General features: G+C 52.4%; 2 protein-coding genes and 1 long non-coding RNA gene across 3 annotated transcripts in view; 2 read left to right on the forward strand and 1 right to left on the reverse strand.

Moving 5' to 3' along the window:
• The first annotated feature begins 531 nt into the window (after window positions 1-531).
• On the forward strand, window positions 532-6,487 carry LOC128089983 (indoleamine 2,3-dioxygenase 2-like). The gene is made up of 10 exons (XM_052701891.1): window positions 532-705; window positions 1,426-1,521; window positions 1,941-2,060; window positions 2,158-2,276; window positions 2,567-2,581; window positions 3,104-3,203; window positions 3,338-3,455; window positions 3,671-3,722; window positions 4,679-4,827; window positions 5,852-6,487. Exons 1-10 carry the CDS (start codon window positions 607-609, stop codon window positions 6,199-6,201), a joined length of 1,218 nt encoding a protein of 405 aa, XP_052557851.1. The 5' UTR covers window positions 532-606; the 3' UTR covers window positions 6,202-6,487.
• A 12,652-nt stretch (window positions 6,488-19,139) lies between these two features.
• TCIM (transcriptional and immune response regulator) lies at window positions 19,140-20,295 on the forward strand. The gene has a single exon (XM_052701889.1). It carries the CDS (start codon window positions 19,200-19,202, stop codon window positions 19,518-19,520), a length of 321 nt encoding a protein of 106 aa, XP_052557849.1. The 5' UTR covers window positions 19,140-19,199; the 3' UTR covers window positions 19,521-20,295.
• Window positions 20,296-20,590: 295 nt separating this feature from the next.
• The window catches only part of LOC128089988 (uncharacterized), an 83,714-nt gene continuing 80,458 nt past the window's right edge, over window positions 20,591-23,846 (reverse strand). The window contains exon 3 of the long non-coding RNA XR_008210747.1: window positions 20,591-21,685. This is a non-coding gene — a long non-coding RNA (uncharacterized LOC128089988). The remainder of the gene's footprint in view (window positions 21,686-23,846) is intronic.

Raw genomic sequence — 23,846 nt, forward strand, 5'->3', positions numbered from 1 at the left:
CCCTTCATACATTACTTCTGCTCTCATCCCCCCCGGAGCTGTTGCCATGGGAAGAGCATGCCATCCACTAATGCACATTTAATCCAACATTATAGCCTTGTGCTTTGACAGCAGGAATTTAAAGACAACCTCAGCTCATGTTCAGCCATTAAGAAGTTAGCTGGAAATGCAGATTAATCCTCAACCTACATGAAATGTGACTCTGGGAGCTTTGCTCCCTGCTATGCAGCACTTACTGCACGGCAGCAGCTTCAGCCGTGGCTCCCCTTAATTTACCTTGGCTGCACCGAGGCTGTTATGAGAACGTAAATCAGCAGCACTGTGCAAACCCAGGGCTCAGGACTCAATTGGTGCACACACCACTCCCCCAAGGGACAAAATCCCCAGTCCTGGAGGGAGGACACCACTGGGATGCCATGCTGGAGCTTCTCCCCATGTCCCCATACTCACAGCTCCATCCCTGCTGCAGGGGCTGGAGCTCAGCACTTGCTTATCAGCAACCTTTACTCGTGTTTGCTCAGCCCCTCTGGCCACAGGCACCCCCCCCCAGGCCAAGGTTCGGGGCTGGCTCAGCACAAAGCAGGGCAGCAGAGTGTCCCAGCTGGGATGGAGGCCGGGGACGGGAAGGAGGAGAGCCTACAGCCCATGGCACTGAGCCGCTTCCAGCTCTCCGAGGAGTACGGCTTCCTTCTGCCCAACCCTCTGGTAGGACACGGCCGTGCCCTCGGGTCTGCGTGCTAAAGAGAGTCGGGGCAGATAAAAGTAAAGGCAGATATTGGGGTTGGTGAGAGCTGTGCTGGTTGGGTTGCCACTCAGCACTGCTTTACAGTAGTTTACAGAACCAAGGAGGAATGCATGGGAGATTTTGGCTCGCTTTAAAAATGATTACGCTGGCTGCAGCAAACGGCACAGGGGGAGAGGAGCAGGAGCTTTGCAATTCAGATAGCGGCTGTGGATTTACGAGGAGGGAATTTAGATGGCAAATCTCCTGCGCTACAAGCGGTGCCATTTGTCACCAGGCGCAGCTTACAGCAGGAGCTCTCAGGGACAGGCAGACAGTTGTTTATCGGCCATTAGTTCACAATCACAAGGGCTGGTATTACAAGTGGAGGAACCAGACACGAGCCATTAGCTGCAAATCTGAGGGCTGGATGGGTGCTCCTGTCCCTTGCCACAGAACCTTTCCCCATGCAGTGGAGCACTGCCCTGTGCACACCTGGCACTGCCACTGTGCTCCCTTTCCCCGACCTGCAGCTGCTTTGCACCAGGATGAAGCAGCTGTGTTCAAGTGCAGACTTGATCTCCCAGCCCTCTGTGCCCTGAGCAGGATCAAGCTCCCAGCCTCAGAACGGACCTGTGTATCTCTCTGGTCCCCAGCATGTGATGTGCTGATGCCTGATGCTCTCCCTCCTGCCATCTCCCCAGACAGAGCTGCCACCTTCCTACAGCCCTTGGATGGACATTGCCCAGGAGTTGCCCCAGCTGATCGCCAGCCACCAGCTCCGTGCACGCATCCACCAGGTACATGTCACTGCATCTGGCTTTGGAGTGCTCTTAAACTTCAGTCTGATGCAGCTGGGTCTGCAAAGGTCAATGCAAAGCAAACCAATAGTGCTCTGACTGGGTCAGGTTAGCACCGGTCACTTTTGTGCCTGCAAAAGCAAAGCCTTAATTTGGCATAGAGCTAATTCATTGCACAGCTGCTGAGACACCTCACGGTGCAGGGCAGTGAGATTCCAAGGGTTACCAGGGTTCATCACATGTAACCCAACCAGTTCCATCAACAGCAAACCCTGAAGGGGTGGGAGGAAAAGAACAGATATCCACAGGGAGAGCACAGGACTGGGGGTGTGCAAGGCGAGGTGCCAGGAGGGCACTGCTGGGCTGGGAGCACACAAGGCACACGTGCTGCCCATTGCTCGTGAGGGTCTCTCTGTCAGATGCCACAGCTGAACACTCAACACCTCCAAGGACGAGAGGAGCTGCACCTGGCTCACCTGGTGCTCAGCTTCCTCACCATGGGCTACGTCTGGCAGGAGGGCGAGGAGGGCAGCACGAAGGTAACATCAGCCCCTGCTCTCTGGGGGCCACAGCCTTCGTGCAGGGGTGATGCCAGAGCTGATATAAAGCCCCATGCTGTGCTCTGTGCCCCCCCAGGTGCTGCCCTGCAACCTGGCCGTCCCCTTCTGGGAGGTGTCACAGGCCCTGGGGCTGCCCCCCATCCTCACCCATGCAGACTTCGTCCTGGCCAACTGGAGGAGGAAGGATCCCAGCGGGTAACCAGGCGAGCGTGGCTCCTGTCCAGCACAGAGCTCCCATCACAGCCAGAAACCATTTGGAACCACCACAGCCTGGGGCTGACCCATGGCTGAAAGCCAGGGAAGGGTTTTGCCCCACGGTACATGTGGGGGCAAGTGGCCAAAGGCTGGACCTCCCACTGGCAAGCGACCCTGTTTGCATCCTATGCAGCACAGCCCACTGCTAGAACCGTTTATAACATCTCTCTATCTCTCTGCTTCTCCCCCTTTTCATGTGTATTTGCTGTCGATGCTCAAAATGCCTCCAGGCCCCTGGAAATTAAGTAAGTATTTAAGATGCTTATTTATTTTCTAACAGCATTAGTTTTGTTTGAATTGGCATAGTGCTCCCACACTGCAGGGCTCTGCTGGGTTAAACCTCTCTCACCCAGTGAGAGAAACAATTCAGTCCCTGGCACACAGACACCACTGCAACAGCAGCAATGCACCATGGCAGAACCACTACAGCTCCAACCTCTGCAGAGCAGTGCTACCAGGGAAGGGTTTAGGATCCCTCAGAGGCAGAGCAGAGCATTTCCCTGCCTACCTGTGCTTGAAGAGTGGGACATTTTGCACCTGGGAGGTTTTTCCCCCCAAGGATTGAGTTATGCTTTGGCCCAGCACTGGAGCAGGCAGCTGCACACCGAGTCTTGTGCAGATCATCCAAACCACTCACCCATTTCTAGGATGCAGCACTGCATTGGTGCTCAGTGCAAACTGCTGCAGCCCCTGAGCGCAGCACACGCGTGGTGTCTGGGCTGGAGACAGGCAGGGAAACAGGGAAACAGCTGCTGGCTGCCCTGCAGGAACCTGGAGCCCATCATATCACTGCCTGGGGGAGAGAGCCTGCGCGGATTCATCCTCGTCACACTCCTGGTGGAGAAAGCAGCTGTGCCTGGCATCAAGGTAGGGTGCTGCAAGCCCCGCAGCCACCTGACCCCACAAGTATTCAGGGCACAGGCTCTCTAGGTAAGTGGGGTGCATTTCCCTCCACCCATCTTAGCCCATCACTTCACGCTCTCCTTCTCTGCTCCTTGCAGGCCACCATTCAGGCCATTCACGCCCTCCAACACTTTGATGATGAGCGCCTGCACCAAGCCCTGCAAGAGCTGGCAGAAGCCATTGGAGACATGGACAAAGCCCTGCAGCAGATGCACGGTACCAGGAATGGATGCACAGTAACAGCAGCCTGCACCCTCAGGGCTCATTGGATGCATGGTGTGAATGCACTGTGCTTTTGAGCACCTCACCAAGCCCTGCTCTGAGGGCAGAGCGGGGTCCCCTCTGCTCAGGGAGCCCACGGGAAGCATTGCTGCAGGAGCCACCACCTGCATTTTCCCCACAGTAACACCTCTGGTCTAATTTCCACCTAGATTACGTGGATCCAGCAGTATTTTACACCGTGATCAGGATCTTCCTCTCTGGGTAAGTGGGGTGAATTTCCCTCCACCCACATCACCTGCTCAGAGCAGCAGAGCGCAGCGCCGTGGCTTTGCTGTCCCTCAGCTCCTCACAGGGCTGCCAGCATCACAATCCTCTCTGCTCTTGGCCTTCTCAGAAGGTTTCTATTTTTATTTCTGTTCAGCATTTCTCAGCATTCCTAAGTCAAAAGGCTCCATGCATCCTGATGATGTTTCTTTCATTTCATTTTTTTTTTAATCCAAGCTGACCTTGTCATGATGGTCATCAGCCTGGAAAAACATGTCTCTGAATTCCCTTCTGCTTATAAGTACTTCCCACTAGTAAAGGCTACTATAAATACATCCCTGGGAGAACTAAAAATATTAAGGTATTCGATAATGAATCTATTTTCTCTGCAATTTGAGCAAAATCTGCTCCTGCAGTCAAACAGCACCAGCAGCCAACGCTGAAAGCCCCATGAAACAGTGCATTCTTCAGGAGGTCAGGAGATATTTTTGTGCCAGGCACATTATGGCTCTGAAATTATAACTCCTCTCTCCATTTGTAGGAGAGCATTTATCCATTTTTGCACAAGCAGGGTGACACGGCTGTGAGTTAATGGCGTGCAGAGGGGGGAGGCAGCAGAGCAGCTCAGTTCCTGGCCTTGCTAGGGATGAGCATCTTTCATGAGAGGGAGGAAATCACATTCTGGGCTCGTTCTCTGCTGAAATAAAGGCAGTGGATGAGGATGCAGCCCCGGGGCTCATAACAAAACACACCATTATGGTTTTCTCCCTGCACCGTGACCTTGCAGTGCACCTTGACGTGCTGTTTATTCCCGAATTTATCTCGCATTTGAGGACAGCTCTCAGGGCGCAGTGATGCACGGCTGGGTGCAGGAAGGCAGCACTTCATCTACCAGCCCAGGGTCACTCCTGCAGCCCAGCACTGGTTGTGCTGACCTGTCCATGTCTGTGCAGCTGGAGGGACAACACGGCCATGCCCCACGGGCTGCTCTACGAAGGAGTCTCCGAGCAACCCATGGCGTTTTCAGGAGGCAGCGCAGCACAGAGCTCCGTGCTCCACGCTTTCGATGAGCTCCTGGGGATTCAACACAGCCAGGAGAGCAGTAAGTCCAACACTTCTCCCTTTTCTCAGGGGCTGCACAGAACCAACCCGCTGCATTGCCCTTTGTGCAGCTCCCGTTGTGCCTACAGCAGGTACAGCAGCCCACCTTGCCCTCCAAAACCCTTCTGCTGCCTCTGGCTGTCCTCAGTACATAATATGAGGAAGTCCATAAACCAGGCTCTGGCACACTTCCGTGCTGCTATAAATTCCCAGAGGAACAGACTTTGTTTTTTTGCACGTCAGCTCTTTGCTGAGGTTATATATGGGTACAGAGCTGAGCAGAGGAGCACGCCAGCACCCTGCCAGTAACTGAGCTCATCCATTCACATCGCTCTGCCCACACCAGAAAGTGTTTATCAGAAATTAGCAAAGCCGGCCTAATAGCAAATAATGCACAAACGCCGAGAGCAAAGGCTAAAATCTGCCTTTTAGGGTTAAAGCCGACACTAATGAAGCCTTGACCTAATAAGGGTTTGCTTCTCAATTAATTTAACGCGTTCAGAAAGAGCTGAGGACAAGAGGCTGCGCAGGGATCTTGCTGATACTGAAGAGCAGAACTCAGTGCCAGGGGCAGAAGGGAAAAGCCAGCAGGAAGCTGGTTTGGGGGTTTTGGGGTACCCCATAGACCCTGCAGCTGTGGGGCCCAGCACAGCCCTCCAGCAAGGCTCAGCCCCTGCGTGCTCCTGTGCTCAAGGATCTGAAAGGTGAAACCTTTCCCATAGGCATCCAGGAGAAGGAGGAGAGGGCAGGGGAAGTGCCAGCAAACGTCAACTTCTTGGAGGGCATTTGCATTGAACTTTGGACAGGGACTCATCCTTCTGCATCTCCTCTTCCCTTGGATTTACATCACACCAACTCCTAAAGGTTCTCCTGTGGTTTAACATTAACTCTTCTTTTTTTCCACCCCCCCTAAAGCATAGGCAGGCCTTCCAAGGGCAAACAAGAAGGGGAAAAGCAATCTAATATTCCCACCTACAGAAAGGCCTCTTCTCATTTCTCCCAACATCTCTGCTGGTGTTTTGCAGCCTCGTTCCTGCACAGGATGAGGGACTACATGCCGCCTCCCCACCGTGCCTTCATCAGGGACATCAGCCAGGCTCCCTCCCTGCGGCAGCACATCCTCAGCTCTGCAGACCCGCGGCTCCGTGAGGCGTTCAACCACTGCATCACAGCACTGGTGGACTTCAGGTCCCACCACATCGCCATCGTCACCAAGTACATCGCTGTGGCCAAGGCCAGGGCAGGGCAGGAAGAGGCTGCTTCCATTGGCAAGCCCCCAGTTGCACTGGAGGCCAAGGGAACCGGCGGGTCACACATCTTCATCTTCCTCAAGAGCGTCAGGGACAGCACCAGACAAGGGCTGATCAGTGTCTGATGGCACAGTGCTTGCTGCACCTTTCTGCTCGTGCAGGTCTCAGCTCACTCCTCCCCACTGCTTCCTTGCCTGCTCTGCAGCATCTCTTCAGGATTTCATGATTCCACGCTGCTCTGAAACACGAGCCTGCCTTGGGGAGGAGAGTGCTGCCATCCATCACCCCAAAGCACACAGGGAGCATCAACCCAAGGCACCAGCAGGATTGTGCCACCGATGGCCTCTGTGACATTGGGACTCTGCTGCAGGAATAACACAGCCTAATAAAGCTGCAGCTTCTAGGGACGAACCGCGCTGCTGGGCTCGTTAAGGGGCGATTCCCAGGTGCTCATCTGCCCTAGAACTCCTCCAAGAAACCCAAACACGCTTCCCCGGCTGAAAGCCTGCTGCCATCACGAGGTGGCAGCAGAAAGCTGCTTTTCTCCCGGTGCCGTGCAGCCGCCTGGGTGCGAGCTGCCAACAGCATCACCGGTAGCCCAGGAAAAAGGGGGGAGTGAAAGGGGGGAAGAGAGCAGATGAAACAAAACATTAGTTTGCGCTTCGGGAGTGCTGACTGTGCCAGCAGATTGCAGGACAGCGTTTCCCACTGTGACCCAAAGCCTCTGACAGCCAGACCCGGCATCTTTTGGGCACAGACCCTCCTGCCTGCATAGCAGCAGAGCACAGTATTGCAGTGCTGGGACAGGGCACCATTCTGAGCCCAGGGGGTCCCAGCAGCCACGGGTCACAGGCAGCTAGCTGCACTGCAGGTCACCAGGAGTGAGATACAGTGATTCTTGTGGCCCTTTTCAACCCAGGATACTCCATGGCTCCATGATACCTGGGCTGGAAACAGCAAGCTGTCCAGTCTACGAAATAGGGCTCTGATTGCCTTGCATTTCATTATTACTTCTGTGTCAGACAGTTTTGCTTACTGCAATGCCTGCTTCCAGGCTGAGTAACAGGCAGAAATCCTAAACAGACGTTGCAGCCACAGCCGGACCACAATTACTCACAGGGTGTCTGCTGGCAGGCACTGACTGCCCTGTCACTGCAATGCTCCAATCATCCAGAGCCAGCTGGGATGGGGAGAGCAGAATGGTTCCGCCGGGGCTGCACACAGAGCTGCAGCCCTGTATGTCTGCAGAGATTCTCAGCTACACCCTGTGCACCCCTTCCCCAACCCAGGCTGCAGGATAGGGGGGACACGCAGCCACATCAGTGCCAAGATGGCTGGGAAAGCTTTTTCCACAATGCCTGCTGTTCAATTGGCCTGGCTTCACCAAGAAGCCCCAGATTCCCCAGCATCTCAGGGGAAATCAGGCCATGTACATCCATGCTTTGTCTGCCTGGGTCTGCTGGCACAGCCACCAGAGACAGATTTCACACCCAATCAGTGTCTCAGTGCAAAAATAGCGCTGGCAGTGCCACTTCTCCTGCACTATCAGAAGAAAGTCAAGGTCCTTTGAAATGAGGCTTCATTCCCATAAGGGCAACAAAAAGCTCAGCACACCGGAGCTTGAATTGTTAAAGCTCCTTGCTAAATTTTATTTGGTGCCCTCTTTTGAAAGGCAGTCTTAAAACTGGAGCTTAGGAGGAAATATCTTCAGTAAACAACCTATAGGAGCATGGCAGCACCTTTAAATCTTTATCTGGCAGCCCTCGTTCCACTCCATCTTCGTTCCTGAATAGCTGCTGCATATTTTATGTGGGAGATATTTCATGCTGATGATTGTCTCGGGCTATTACACTTCAGACCATTTCAGGCAAACAGCAAACTAGAGTGGGGGAAAAGTCACTCCAAATGCAAAATGTAATGAGGGCTCTCACAGTGAAATGGGACAGGGGGGCCAGAGGGGACATTGGGACCCCCCCTGCATGGCCCTCAGCTCTGCCAGTACTGCTTAGGGATGAGAAAAGGTAGAGACAACTCACAGCTTTTCCAGGTGGACAAAGGAAGGCCTCATTGTACCTGTAATGCTATAATGTGATGGAAAGTACAGCAATAACAGCAGAGTGGCAAAGTCTTTGGCTGCAGTAGATGAGGACAAGCCCAGATGCAGCAGCCATAGGTGTAGAAATTAAGAAAAAGAGCTGCTTACCTTCAAAAGGCCACAGGTAGGCAGGGATCTCCAGTGAGAAACCCTCAGCTCCACTACCAACCTTTAAATGAGGGCTGGGAAGGGGAGGATCCTGGCTCCAGCTCTTCTGGTTACTCGGGTGCATTGCTTACACCTGAGCTCCCCTGGGTTGGCCCTGCCTTCCCACCAGGTGCTCCATCACTGCTTCAGGTCATGATTTAGCATTGCCACTCCAGTACCCACCTGCAGTTTATGGAATGCTGTGTGAGAGCAGCACAGTGACAACGCTGGCACAGATCAGACCTGCTCTGTACAGTGGGTGTGTGCAGATCCTTCAGTGCTCAGCCCTTCCTGTCTGCTCCTGGCAGCTGGGACGGCTGCTGTGCCAAAGCTTTGATTCCTCTCTGTTTCCAAACTGCTGCTGTCTACTATTGATCACAAGGCACAGACATCTGAGGTCTCAGGTGCATTACAACGGGAAGCAGGCTGCATTTCAATAATTCAGTGGGCTCTCTGCCTAAAGATGTTGTGATGAGTTTGAAAACAGCACAGCGCTCCACACTCGTTGTATGGGAGCATAGCAAATTTGGGTGAGTGGAGCATGGTGCACTGGCACAGAAGGGCTGTTTGTTGGGCTGCACTCAGCTTCATGCTTTCTCCTGCATCCCCCAAGGCTGGGGGAGTTCCTGCCATGCAAGCCCAGCACAGCAACAGTGCCATAGAGCTCAGCCACAACCACTGCAGTGGCTGCAAACCCAAATTAGTGCTGCCCACACAGCAATCCACCTTATCAGTACAAACAGAGCTGCTGCACACAATTCTACTGTGGGACTGCAGCACAGGAGCCACCCAGCACCATGGTTCGGCAGAGCATGGTGCAACACAGCACGGCGTGGCATAGGATGGCATAGCAGAACAGCACAGCATGGCGCAGCACCACATGGTGCAGCACAGTGTGGTGTGGCACAGCATGGCAAAGCACAGCATGGCACAGCACAGCATGGCTCAGCACAGCATGGCACAGCATAATATGGCACAGCACAGCAGAGTGCAGCAGCACAGCATGGCACAGCACAGCATGGCACAGCATAATATGGCACAGCACAGTGCAGCAGCACAGCATGGCACAGCACAGCTCCAGGTGTTTCCCAGCTTTCATCAAACCCATGCAAGAGCCCCTGAGCTGCCTTCCCTTTAGAAGCCACAACCAGCTCTGCCCCACAGCACCCACATAGCACGGCACACAGAGCTCAGGGTTGTGTCTCTTGCTACATCTTTTGTCCCTGTGAACATCTGAAATCGAACAAAAATATAAACATTTGGATTCCAGACACTTCTCAGCCCTAACCTTATTTATCATACTTGGCTCTGCTCCTGGAGTCAGGGCCAGAAGAGGCTCTGAACATTTTGAGTTATTTAATATGCTGCACATAGATCAATCTTGCTCTCCCCTCTAGCCACAGGTTTCCCTTTGTGGTTTGCTGCACAGCTATTATGTCCATCAGTATCTAAGTAATTAAAAATCCACCATTATGCAGGTCCTGGCTGCCTTATGAGCTTCTCATAAGCTATAAAACATTTCATGGTCAACTTTCCTTAAGTGCCCAGGAGGTCTGTAGCACCATCACAGATCTCCTCAGCTGCTGCCATCATCCTGAAGGTCCCATGCACAACCACCCTGCTGGAAAAGCAGTGAATGCCTACAACCTCCTGCCAGCTGTCCTGCACCACCACCCTGTGATTTGTGCCAGAGGAGGCAAACTGGGAGACAAGTACTTGTCCTTCTCCTGCATGGCTCAGCTGCTGGTCTCATAGGGATTTATCAGTAACAACCAAGTTTGCTTTGCAGTTTCCACTTGGGAGGAACAAGAGGATGTGGGATGTAACTGCCATAACCTCCTTGGCACCACTGCTCGCTCGAGACGTGATGCTGTGCCTGGTTCATGCCCTGGGCACTGAGTCCCTCAGAGCACCTGGCCTGGCTGGAGTGCAGAGGGCTCTATCACTGCCTGCAGGATTGCTCACCTTGGCAAGAGTGACTGCAGTCCAGAGATGATGAAAGGACATGACTCAAGGCAAAAAGCACTAATTACAGCTCAGACGGAGGAGGAGACAGGAACTGCTACATTATGCCTAATAAAGGAGAGGAATAAGGAACAGATTGAAGAGCCATCTCTGCAGAGATGATGAACAGGGGCTGTCCCAGTGGCACGGCACTGCCCAGGGCTCAGCATCTCTCATGGATTGCTTCCACCATTTGTGCACCTTTGGAGTATACCTGCCACGCCACGCTCCTTGCTTTGGGTCCTTGCCAGTGCTTTCCTGGCTCTGCCACCAAACCTCAAATCAGCCAAAGCAGGAGGCTGCTCCTGTGTTCCCATGGACTCAGTGCTGGGAACCAGAAGCACTGCAAATTGAGCAGCCAGCTGGAGGCTGCCCGAAGGGCCCTGAGGGAAAGGACTTGTTTTGAGCCCAAAGTCCCCAGGGTTGGTGCAGCAGCTACAAAGCTATGCACCATTAAAGCCGTTCATAAATAGAAAGAACCAGCAACTAAAACATTAGCATTTGAATAAAAATAACTTTGCAAAGCAGCCAGAGCTAAAACCAGGTCTTGGCAAAGGTCTCTGGCCTCCTTCTAGGATTGAGATTGCAGCAACCGCATGCATCCCTGCAGAGCATAGGAACAGCCTGGGTGTGCAGGGACAGGACAGTGCGCTCCCCAGGCTGGAGACACAGTGGATGCTGTCCCTTAATGGAGCCAAGGGCACACAGCCACCTGTATCCTCACCACTGGCACTGGGACATGCTTTGATTGCAGCATTGCAACAGCAGGGCTGTCGCCTTCGGTATTTACTCAGAGCCGTGCACAGCAGGTTCCTTCTTTATGATGAGGAGCTGGGGTAATTTGAATAGTAAATACTATGAAGAAAGTAGATTACTATGAAATACAGATTTTTTTCCAATATATAAATCATGCCTGTATTTGCATGTATAATACCAAAAGGAGGCATCTGGGACTGCTGCTAGTTGCAGTACTGCCTGATACGATGATTAGCAATAACCCAAAGTCTCTCTCCTCCAGCTCCCCTGCTGCTCCACCTGGTTTCATGTTAGGGATAGTGAGGTGCTGCTGCTCGGGCAGAGCCCTTTTCCTGCATCTCCTCATGGAGAAAGCTCTGCTACGAGCAATGGCTGGGATTGGTGCAGCCCCAGCACTGCCCATGCCTGGCCACGCCATGCCAGTGCCGTATGGGCAATGCTGGGCGCAGTTCTCTGAGCACATGCAGTGCCTCTCCTGGGTTTATCACCTCAGCGTTCTGCTGATGCTCTGCTCCTGTTTGCAGTTTGTCATGCAGTTCTGGTTGCTACACTGGGATAAACAGCAGCAAATAGCGACGGCCGCATCTCCAGCAGAGCGGTGCTGCGAGGCGAGCCTCAGCATGCCTTCCATCAGCTGTGTCAAATGGATTTCTTAAATAAAAAGGAAAAAGGGGAAGAAAAAAAAAAAAAGTAAAGGCTCTGCTATTATTGCAGTGAGAGGCTGCCTCATGCTGGGCTCTGCTGCTAAATCTGTTCTGTGTTTACTGTCTGCAGGAACAGTAGGAAGCCTTCCGAAAAGGCACTGGGGTTCCTCCATTTTTCAGCAATCAATCATGCTTTGCTTGAGCCATTTTTATCCTAACAGAAACGGAAAATATTTTCCTGGTGTAATTTCTACTGATCAAAGAATTTTCCTCAACAGAGAGCAGCCCCAGGGCCCCGCGAGGAGAAAACCACAGAGGAAACTATTCCCCTAACGAGGAGCAGGGGAACGGGTTGAATTCGGGGGGGGGGGGGTGAGCCAGGACACGAGTCTTGCAAGGCCAGCAGTGGGCAGCAAGGCTGGCAGTTCTTTCCCCAATTAGTTTGCTGAACAAGAGCCTTGGTGTGTGCCTGCATGCAGCAAAGCACAGTGCCTGGGGGTATCATCTGTGTGCAGACAGGGCTGGCAGAGGCAGGCGTAGCTCTGCTACTGGGGACCAAACCCTGTGCTAAAGGACAGCCATCACATTTTGTTTACTTTCTCCATCAGTTTTCCCTAAACAGCTTCAGTAAACGTTCTTCATTGTGGCCGGAACTGACTCAGCTTGCAGCACGGAAAGGTTTTTGTGGAAGGGCTCACAGGTCTCGGTAACCCCGCGATGCAATCGGTGCTGTTTATTGATGGAGGATTTTATTTTTTTTTAGCTTCCATTTGTGGTTGGCGTCAGAATGGCGCACGGAGCTCCCAGCCCATCCCTGCAGCCCCCACATTCCTGGGGACAGAGCAGCCAGGACTGCTGCCACTGCCACATGCTCATCAGCCCTGCAGATGTAACACCCCCAGCTCTGAAATGCTGTCACCTTTCCCTGCCTGCTGTGGGAGCAGAACCCGTTTGGCCATGTCTAAATCCACGCACACGGCATCATCCTCGTCCCCTTTCCTCCCCTCTGACACGGAGCTGAAATAAACTTGCAGCACTAAAACTGTTCTTTTGTGTTTGAACCGTGCGCATAAATAAACCGATGCAGACAGATGAAAATATCCATAAAGCAGATCTGACATTTGACAAGGATTCAAGGGCAGAGCTCTAGAACAAAGACAAGGCTTCCTTGTAAACAAGGCATCAGTCACTTAGATTACAGTAATTAGGCAAAGCGACAGCTGGGAAACTTCTCGAAAGCATCGCTGCAAAAGCAAAACGCATCGGACGCAGCGCTGGGTGTGCAGGACCCTCATTTCTGCCCTGCTCTGCCCTGCGGACTTCAGCCCAGTGCTGGGAGCTGCCGCCTCACCTCATGCTGGGGATGGGCTTTACAGCTCTGTTATTGCTCCTGAACAGGAGCTGACGTGTGATAGGAACCAATGCTGGCGCAGTGCAGTGACCTGACCTGACCCCAGCCATAGGGTTGCGCTCCTCTGGGCAGCACACAGCCATCGTGGGGGTCCCACTTTGGTACCCCCCTTCCCCCCATCTGGGAACATTCCAGACCAGCAGCCAACCTGGCATTTGTGCTATGGCCACGTTGGTGTCACAGCCAAGGCAAATCCCAGCAGCTCTGTGGTGTGCCCCAGGAATAGCACTGAGATGGGGGTGCAGAAATTGCTTTTCATTGGGTACAGAGTGAAGGCTGTTGGGCCGCAAGAGAGGGTGACAGAGAGGCAAACACCATCTGTTTTCTCCGAGGAACTCTTTTATTATGAAGGAATGACACAGGACTGATGACACCACAATTTCAAGCTGATCTCCCACACAATTTACATTCCCACCGATTTCCTGATAAATCCCCACAGCGCAATGCTGGGTGTTTTCCCAGCTCTGATGAGTTCCCTTCACTCAGCATCACCCAGCTCAGTGCTCCCCAACCCCGCTGGCACATTACACCCAAATAGCTGCAGCCATTCCCAAAACAACAGCCTCGCCTTGCCTGGTGCTGGGTGGCACTGCTGTGAGATAAGGAGCAGAAATCAGCTCTTGCAAAGCTCTGCTATCGGCCGTGCCCTTGGGTGAGGTGCTGAGCCCCAGGGTTTGGGCGGCATTGTGGCCCCAGCAACAGCACAAAGCCACACAGCCCCACTGCAGGGCAACCCAAAGGCGGTGGCAGCCCCAGAGTGGGGGGCACTGCAGACCCCCTCCCCTCCCACCAAGCAGGATTTCCTCCAGCCCATCCCCTCACAGCAGACAATGCGTTGTCTGACAGCCGCCGCCGTCGCCCTGCCGCAGCTGTCGGGAGCTCCAGGAAGATCAAACAGGAAAGTCAGCAGAGAAAGAGAAGTTATTTCGTGCCTGGAAGTCTGAACTTTCATGCTCAGCCTGACTGGCGCGGGAGGAAGATGTTGAAGTCAGCACGTTGAGAGCTGCCCCACTCCCCTGGAAATAGGGCACTACGCAGGGCCCCCACCCATCGCTGCCCAGGGCAGAGCTGCTCCTTGCAGCTGTACAGCACTGCATTTATACAGCAGCTGGAGTGCCACCACGTAGCATGGCACTGATGCCAGCCCCAGCCTCCCCATCCCCAGCAGCCCCAGACCCAACAGAGCCTTTTTCTCCAGAAATCAGTGTTGAACTCAAGGTTTCTCTGAAAGCACGCAGCCTTTGAGAGCTGCCAGAAGTTTCTCTTTTTGTTCTGTTTCTTCACAGGCATGATTTACTTACTGTAAGTGGCTATTCATTATGTCCTGCGCTGCATTATTAACTCAGTGATCGTACATTTAGCAGGGAATTTATGAGAAATGGGGAGACATTCATTATCAGGAATACCACAGACTTTACTCTTATATGGTCTCCCTCCAGGCAGCAGCTGAGCAGTGTTCTCAGCCCGATGTGGGGCTGCTGTGCCAGGGCTGCACACTGCATGCAATGCCATCACCCCCCTGGGGTCACTTCCCTCCCAGCACTGCTCTCCAGAGCTGTAGAGAAAGAAAAGTATTAACCAGACTTGGTGCACATTTCTTCCCCTATTGACAGCTTGGAATTAGACCTTATCACGTCTTCTTGCTGCTGAGAGGTGTTGGCCTTTTCCCCATATTTTAGGCAGCTGCAATTAGAGTGCACCACATTGTGCTGCACGGCTCAGCACAGCGCAAACACTGCAAACACACTCAGTCAAGTGGATTCCCTGCTTTTATAAGCAAAGAGCACAGACTGCACTGTGATCTGGGGGGGGACAAAGGTTCCCAGATACTCTGCTAAAGAAACAACAACCACCAAATCAATAAAAGATAAAGGGGGAAAAAAACAAAACCAAGAGCAAAGCGGAGCGCTGCGCACATCACTGGGGCACTGGGCAGAGGCTGCTGGCAGCTGGGCCAGGTGCTGCCACGAGTGTGCCTGCAGCTCTGTACATGATGAACCGGTTCCTCCCTCGCCTCCTATCACCCACAGCACTTTGGGTGCATTTCCAGATGCGTCTCCTAGCCAAGAGCAGACAAGTTATGAACAGTTGGTATCGTGCCTAAGAAGGGCAGAGCTCCTCCAGTCTGCACAGACAGCAGGTTGTGGCTCAGGGCACGCCATCCCAGGGGGAGGGTGGGAGAAAAGAGCTGCCCTCAGTTTGTGGCCACTGTCAGAATCTCAGATTTTTGCTCTAAATGACTGAAAGGTGATCCTTTGTGTTCCCAAAGGGAACCCCCACACCACGCTGCAATGCAGGAGAAGAGAGCTTCGCTTCGCACCGAGGTGTGAGCCAGGCATCCGTGTGTTTTAAGGCAATAAGTTCCCTTCTCTCCCCTCTTCAGAGCCTTCTAAATGCTCTATTTCTGAATATTTAAGATAGGACTTTGCCAAACGAAGATTAGAGAGTTAATCCTCGTTTCTTTATGAGGAAAGTAACATGGTTTAACAGCTCACTGCTGTTCTCAAGGCAGCTGGTCTGAAAGGCAGAAAACTCCATTCTCTAGGGTGAGTTGGCTAGTTCCCATTTTTTTTTTCCCCCTGAATTTATTACATCTGAATTCCTTCTGGCCAATGAATCTGATAACAATTGGTGCCATCGAGCACTGACTGAGCTCCCACCCCCTTGTTTGAGCTGTCTCAGGTCTGCTTCCTTATTCCATCCCGACTGCCAGAACCAACAGCTGCTCGTGTTCCGCTGGCAGCTGAGCACAGTGCCATCCTGCTCTGATGTCTGCTGCCCTCCTAAAACCTCGGGAGGTTTGTGAGCAGCTTCAGCTCTTTCCTTCGGGAACAACAGCATCCTGGAGGACTTGAAGCCTTCCTGGAAATCTCTCTGAGGGAACAACGATGTTTTGCTTCTTAGGGGTTGCAATTGCTCCAGCACCAACAGTCTTTGGGATTGCTGCGTCTGGCAATACTGAGGCGATGTCACAAGTCATGCAGGCTCAGGCAGGCTTGGTGAAAGGAAAGCTATGCAAAACATGCTTTCACAAAATGCAATTCATCCCAACTTGCCTTGTTTGGAGCGATTTTGGATTGCTGCAACAAAAGCAGACCGGGTTCTCTGCAAGGGTTTGAGGGGCAAAGGCAGTGGCAGCTCCCAGCTGTAAAGCTGCAATCCAACACTATGGGGCTGTTCTGGGAGCAACACTGGGCTGCCCTGCACTGCTGCAATGGGGCAGTGGGGTCCTGCCATGCCCTGCTCCTGTCCAGCTCAGGCACTGGGGTTGGTGTAACGCACAGCCAATCATGTCAGCATGTCAGCACCCACATCTTGAAGGCCACAACCTGGGGTGGGACAGCTGTGGGGTCAGCTGGCAAGGAGCACTGCTGGTTGCTGCAGGAGGACCCCAAAACCCAGAGCTGGCGTCCTGCTGACAGCCCCACAGCAGGATCATCTGAAAGCATCACGTCCTGAAAAGCAGAGCACAATTAGGGCTTTGGCTAAACTGTTCTGCAGAGACAGAAAAGTGGGTTGGAATTAATCCTCCCATTAATGTGTGAAACAGAGCGTTTACATTCATGAAGCAATTATACAATAATAGCAGGAGAGCTACGATAGGAATCACATCGTGTCTGAAGTTTCACTCCAACCCAATACATGAATAATTCCTCCTAGGCATTGCTGTGAAAGCAATATTAAAAAAGTAGGAGAAAAAAACACCAGATGAGGCATGCTTCATCTCTCAATTAGGGTTGAACACAACTAAATTTATGCAAAGTGGGAAGACAAGCTCCAAGAGGCAAAGGCATTTGTTACTGCTCGATGCAAGACGAGCTCACAAAACGCATTCTTCATCCTGGCAGCTTTCTGATGTCTTACTCCTGAAGCATCAGTTTTATTCTCGGTTTCCATGGCAGATACTTTTCTGAGCTTGTGTCTGCCATAAATACTGCTGATTTATTCTATCAGCCATATCTGCAGATACCTGCAGCATGATTCCGTGTGCAGTCGGGGTGGTGAGAGGTGGGCACGCTAACATTCCTCAGCTCTGCTTTTCAACCAGGGGAATCAAGCCTTGCCAAAGGAGCACTTATTCTCTGCTGCTACACAATCTCTGCTGATCTCCTGGTGCTGACTTTATCCTGAGTCCTTTGCAAGTGTGCAGTGTCCAATGCAACGTGTTTAACAGTTTGGTCAGATACTTTACAGGCAGATTTCCCCCACACAAGACCTTAGGCAGCAGCTGTCCTTTCTGCTGTTTCCCCCATGTATTTCATTTTAGCAAGCAGTGATAAAACATGAGGCTCTTCATGGGCAGAGACAGCAGCTAGCCACATCACAAGGCCCTATTCTGCGGGTGGATTTACCCCATGCATGTTGAGCAAACACTGCTCGATGTGTACTTCTCTCAAATTCAACAAGTACGAGGCTTTTCAGCTCTTCTGGCAGGAGGAGAACTGGGAGGTTTTGCAAAGGTAGCTTTTCAGACACCGATAGGCAGAATAGCACACACAAAAGAAACTCTGGCAAAACGGCAAGAAGGAAGGCATGCAATGCAGCAAAAGCAGAAAGGGAGGAAGAGCCCCAGCACGTGCAGTGTGCAGGAGAGCCCCTCAGGAACAAGCCAGGCCAGCAGGATGCAGAGGCAGGGTGTGCCGCTCTTAGCTGTGATCCTAAACTCACAGATAGGAAAGCTGTCAAACATTGAAGTGCAACCCACTCCCTCTCCCAAAGATAAAAACCAAAGAGCCCCACCAGAAGGAAGTGCACTGGTTCAGTTATTGTCTCAGTGCACGGGGCTGGGGACTGCCCATTGTTTTGCATTGTCCAGCCAGCAGCACAGCCCACAGCCATTCCTATTTTCTATTCTTTGCCTACACAAAGGCCCAGCACGGAGGCTCAGTGTGCTCCTCTCAGGCTCCACAGGTGGTTGGTTGCAGGATGGGGTTCTGCAGGGCTGTGTGTGGGCGCGTTGCTCAGCTCTGTAGCAGGAACCACAGTTTTGGAAGAGGCAACAGGAGCGATGTGCAACCAGGCAGCGTCAGCACTCTGCTCCTGTGGGGGCATCCCCACAGCTCTGTAATAAGGGAACCCCTGGGGGTGGATGGTGACAGCACATGGGGACACGTTGGTTGTGCTGTCCTCCTGGTGATGAGTAACAGGGGTCATCTTACTGCTGGTAAACAAGCAACTGATTTTTCTAAACATTGCCTCTGCAACATCCGGCCCGTGCTGAGCTGGTAAGCAAAATGCACTCTCCACTGCCTTGAGTTGCCTTTGTACCCATGGCCACCCTCTATCTGTCAGAGCCACATCCTCAGCATGAGGGATGCACAGGTGAGGTGCTTTCAGGGGTGATTACATTTTTAATTCGCGCTGCTAAGCTGAGCATCAGAGCAAAAGCTGCTCGAGGCAGGAGCAGAGCAACCGAGCGCTCAGAGCATTTATGCTGCAGCACTGTGCTTAAGGTGGGGCAGGTGTTTCACCTCAAGCCCTGATGCACGCAGCTGAGGTCCCAGGAAAGTCACTGTGGAAGACACTACGGAGCAGCTCCGCTCATAAAGCAATTGCCACTTGGAAAGTCCAGCTCTGTGAGCACGCAGCAGGACCCGTGGCCATTTGGGAAGCAGCAGATGCATCCCCTGCACAGACCTGAGCAGGTTTCACTGCTTTGTTGTGCTCCCGTCTGACACAAGCACATACCTGCAGGCACAGCTAACACCCCTCATCGGCATGGCAGCAGTCTGGCACAGCTGTATGAGCACAAGGAGAGGCTTCCAGAGCGTCCCCAAGGCACAGAGGTGCTGGGGGTCGTGCAAAGCCCATTCTGCACCGGGGCAAAGAAACCACCCCCATCATAACAACACAGCAAACCGTTCCACTCGCTTGCACGACAGAGGAAAGTTGGCAACTTAAATGTTAAACTTGCCTGCGACCGAGCAGCGTTGACATCAGCGTGACCTCACCGCTGTAACTTGAGCTCTCCTCTTTCCCTCGGGCTGCCTTTATAAAGCCGCGCAGAGCTCCGGCTACCTCACGGATCCCTCCAACAGAAGGAGAACTCCGGAGCAGCGGCGGTAGATGAAAGCAAAGAGAAGGAACACGGCCTCAGCCATGTCCACGTCGCTGAGAGTGAGCCCGTCGGTGCACGGCTACCGCTTCGACACCGCCCTGCGCAAAAAAGCCGTGGCCAACATCTTTGAGAGCATCGACGAGGAGTCGCTGCAAAAGCTCTTCAAGCATTCCGGGGACAAAAAGGCAGAGGAGAGAGCCAAGATCATCCTCGACCCAGACCAGGACGTGGAGGAGAAAACCAGAGCGCTAATGGCTCTGAAGCAGAGGCGGAAAGACAAACTCCTCCAGTTCCTGAAATTCCCGAAATATTCCATCAAAGTGCACTGAGCTTGGAGGGAGCAGCCACGGAGGAGAACGTTTTGGGACGATGCTGCCATAGGCAGCAAACTCCATGCTGCTGGGACTCTCCTGTGCCCGGTGCTGCCAGCAGGATGCTGCGTGCCCAGCGCTGCAGGTGGGACGATATGCTGCTGTGCCCAGTGCTGCTGTGCCCAGTGCTGCTGTGCCCAGTGCTGCTGCCAGAACGCTCCCGTGCCCAGTGATGATACCAGATGGGAAAAAAAAAACCCAACACACCCCATCCCACGGCGCTGCAGCAGGGAGATGAGCCGACTGCACCCATCTGCTTCACTTGCCCCGACTTCTTAGCTGAAGTTTGAAACTTCCTAAGCCTCGCTGCTGTCTGCAGAACGGAGATCCCAGGCATCGATCAGCTCCTGGGCATCCCTCATCCTGCATTTGTTGAAATGCATCGAAGCTCATCGTGTGACTGCAACACCTTCAGGGAATGCATTGCCCTATGGACACTGTGCGACTGTGCCTTTTCTCTCTCCAGGAGCGTGCTTGCATTAAGAATTGTTTGCACAAAAGCAATAATAATGACAGATTTCCCTGAATTTACTGTGAATTGCCTTAATATTTTGTTCACTTCCCATTAACATGAATATTTAAGCACCATAATTGCAGTTCATATTTGTATTGATTACATCCGATATTAGACAAGTACTTCACGGTATTATTTTATGGCAACGTTATCATTATATTGACTATAATTTATTTCATATGGCGACCTGAAATTTAATAAATTATAATGTAAATATAATTTCTCGTCTGAAATGCTCACTTCTCCAGGAGGGGGGATCTCCTCTTGTGGTTATTCCTTCATATAGCAGTCTGCCTATACCTCTCCATAATGACCCAGGATCCCAGGCTGAGCTCCACTGCCAGCCAGCAGCCCCCCCCTGCTTTCCCCAAGGCCCCAGCACAGCACCCAGCCCAACAGCACCAAAGCTGCACACTCTGGCATTCCCAGAGAGACCTGAATTTGCACTCGCTGCAATGCAAACTCCACTGCTAGCTTCTTCTGTGTGATAAAAGAGAGTGGACTTTTATTTTCATTTTAATAGAATCACCAGGAAAGTCAGACTAAAAAATGAACAGTGAGTTCTCAGCTCTCATTATTCCTGCAGGACAGAGTTAGGGCTTAGGGCTCAGCCAGCCAAAAACAGCCCTTGAACCAATAGAGGAGGGCTACAAGCACTGCGACAGCAGAAGCCGTCTTTGCAGAGGTTATTCAGTACCAGCACGATAAAGTATGTAGAAAATATTTATAAATAAAAGCCTTGGCTATTTTTAAACATGCCCTCTAGTAACCTCATCCAGAAAATAAATGTTCCCATGGCTCTGTTTAGAGAAACAAAGTAAAAGACATTTTCAAAGAGCCGATTCGGGGGGGCTGGGGGGGTTTCATCCTACAGTTCAAACTGCAAATTGCCCGTAGGCCAAGGAAGAGAAGAAATAATCCCTTACATTACTTAAGAGAACGGATAACTGTGATTAATTACAGTGTGCTGCAACAGATGCAATTGCTCCCCAGCAGCATGGCATCACCACATCTGGAAGCTGAGTGTCCCCAGCACAGCCCCGGCTCAGGAAAATCTGCTTCAAAGCGAGGTTTGCACAATGGGCAATCGCTGCTTTCCTGCTTTGCTCAATCCCAGAGTGCTGCCCACTGACCCCACGGTGCATCCTCACAAAAACCAACCCAGCAAAACAAAGCGTCTCAGAATGGCTGCTTCCAAAAAAGGCCAATCCGGGCAGCGCAGCTGTGAGCTCACGGCCGCCCCCGGGGTTCTGTGATGCAGCTTTTCCTCCCGCTCCAGGAGGTTTTCCCATCACAGCCATTTCTCATACAACAAATATTTCACAGAGAAGCTCAGTGAGGCCAAAGCCTTCAGGTGATGGGGTACAGTGTGTGTCCACCACCCTCACAGCTCTGCACGGTGCTGACAGCCTTATATTGGCAGCACAGCATCCCCAGCTGCTGCTGCAGCCGCTCTCACTGCCGGCATCCAGTGCTGTGCTGCCCCATGCCCTGCTGTTGAGGGGCATCCAAAGGAAGTTGTGATCATAGAATCACAAAACGGCCAGGGTTGGAAGGGACCTCAAGGATCACAAATCTCCAACCCCCTGCCGCACGCAGGGCCACCAACCTCCACATATAATACCAGCCTGGGCTGCCCAGGGCCCCATCCGACCTGGCCTTGAACACCTCCAGGGATGGACGGGGCATCACAGCCTCTCTGGGCAGCTGTTCCAGCACCTCACTGCTCTCACAGTGCACTTGCATAGCGTGATCAATAAACCCAGTCCCTCTTGTCTCACTGCATTTACGTTATTGGCTCAAGTGGTTTCCTGAAAAATAAAACCTGTCTACCAAAAAGTTGCACTTATTTGATCTTGCAGTTTAGAAAAGGTGGTTTTCCTCGGCCTCAGACCGTAGTCAGCTCATGAAGCTGCCAAAACAGCAGCGCATCTTCCAGCACGCTGAGTACAAACTGCAACTCATCGTTACGAAACAGCCGACGACGAGTTGGAGCAGAAATGCCCAAACACTGCAGGCACTTCTCCCTCCTGCTGCTGAGCAGGGCTGCACTGCTCTGCTTGGGGCTGTGCTGAGTGCACACCAAAGCAGTTTGCTTTGCACTGTGATCCCAGCACAGTGCAAGAGGGCAGGGCACCCGCATTGGGCCGGGTCCTTCCTGAACGCTGCTGCTGCAGACTCAGTGTCTGTCCAAACACGTGTGCTGACTTCATGGGACTGCTCAGGAATGCTCCTGCCAGACACAGAGCCCATTGTCGCCCCACGCAACAAAAAGAGGAAGAAGTCTGTTCAAGGTATTTCCTCCCCCCAGGAGCCGGGCGTTTCCATTAATTCTTCTCTGCGAGTCAGACTGGCTGTACTGGGTGTCCCTCTGTCACAGCATCCTGAGGAACATGCGTCCCAATAGCTAATTTTATCTGACTTATACAGTGCTGTGCCACAGAAGAAGGGGCGAGGGGACACCCCCAGCCTGAGCCAGCCAGCAGGGTCTCTATGGCCAGCAATGGGCAGGGAAGCAGGGAGAAAAGCAAGCAGAAGTCCTTAGCACCCAATCAGGGTGGTGAAAGAACAAGTGGCTCGTTGGACACTGGTGAGGAACAGCAAAGGGAGTTCAGATCCAGCGTCCCAATCCCTGACCTCATCTGACATCAATGCCCACCGCTAAAACTGCTCCTGCAGCTGTTTTGCTGATGGGAAAACAAGGCTGGCAGAAGGCAAGAGTCCAACTCTACAGGTCCACCGTCTTTGGAAAGAAATAGGATGTTTCCTGATGTCCCAACAGTGGGGACAGTGACCTCCTGTCAAACACACATTGCAGGAGCAGAGTCCGATGGGAGCGGAGCCATGACTGCGTGCAGGGACAGGACAGGCTGCTCCAGCACAGCACCAGGCAGCCGTCCCTCCCATTGAGCAATGGGTGAGTTAAACATTGACTGCTGAGCCGAGCTCCACGTCTGCATTACCCACACGTAGAAAAAGCAAACGGGTGATTCAGCAGCCTGGGTGCACCCAGAGGGATCGGCACCCGTGGGCGAGGAGCTGAGCACAAAACACCCGTTGGGCAGGCAGTGCCAGCACGCAGCACCCAAAGCCAGCTCAGCACCAGGCAGAGCACATCTCAGCTATGGCTGCATCTCTACTAGGAAGCACACTGAAGGGATGTAATGAAGCTTATGGGCAGGGTAGTGCACTTCTCACAGCAAAGGGCTGGCTGGGGATTTCAGAGCACAAATGCTTCACAAGCAGCAAAACGATACTACAGTGCCATTTTGGTGTGATAGATGGAGGCTGTTTAGGAGAAGGAAAGCCTCCATAGGACTGTAGCCAAGAGGAGATGGCACAGTTGCCATTTATCTCTGCTAAAAATTAAAAGGTAAACTACGATCAGAATCCTAATATAGGAGATCTCATTCTGAGACATCGTCTTCTCAAAGCAAAGGTGCTTTTATGCCTCAAGGAAGCAGACGAGCTGGCATACAAATGTTGTACAGAACACACGGTGCTTTCCCAGCCCGCCTTCTTTCTGCTCTGGCATTGTGATGTCTATACCAAGGGACCAAGCACTGAATATCTGAACTTGAACTGACTTGCCTAATCCAAAGGAAAGAAAAAAAACTGCCAACATGATGTGCTAGTGCACATTCTCCAGCTGGGCCTCTATTCAAAGTTCTCCTGCCATCCCAAACGGTAAAGCATTTCACACCCAGGTCTCTCCCTTTCTCACACACAACACTGATTGCCACTCCACAAATTGCTGCTGAGCCACCCAT

This window comes from Tympanuchus pallidicinctus, unplaced genomic scaffold (assembly GCF_026119805.1).
Source record: "Tympanuchus pallidicinctus isolate F22 unplaced genomic scaffold, pur_lepc_1.0 scaffold41, whole genome shotgun sequence".
NCBI classification, from domain to species: domain Eukaryota; kingdom Metazoa; phylum Chordata; class Aves; order Galliformes; family Phasianidae; genus Tympanuchus; species Tympanuchus pallidicinctus.

Coding starts and splice junctions, on each gene's coding strand:
- TCIM (XM_052701889.1), top strand. CDS start 19,200: ATGAAAGCAAAGAGAAGGAACACGGCCTCAGCCATGTCCACGTCGCTG.
- LOC128089983 (XM_052701891.1), top strand. CDS start 607: ATGGAGGCCGGGGACGGGAAGGAGGAGAGCCTACAGCCCATGGCACTG. Junction 706..1,425: donor TCCTTCTGCCCAACCCTCTG/GTAGGACACGGC, acceptor CCATCTCCCCAG/ACAGAGCTGCCACCTTCCTA. Junction 3,723..4,678: donor ATCAGGATCTTCCTCTCTGG/GTAAGTGGGGTG, acceptor ATGTCTGTGCAG/CTGGAGGGACAACACGGCCA.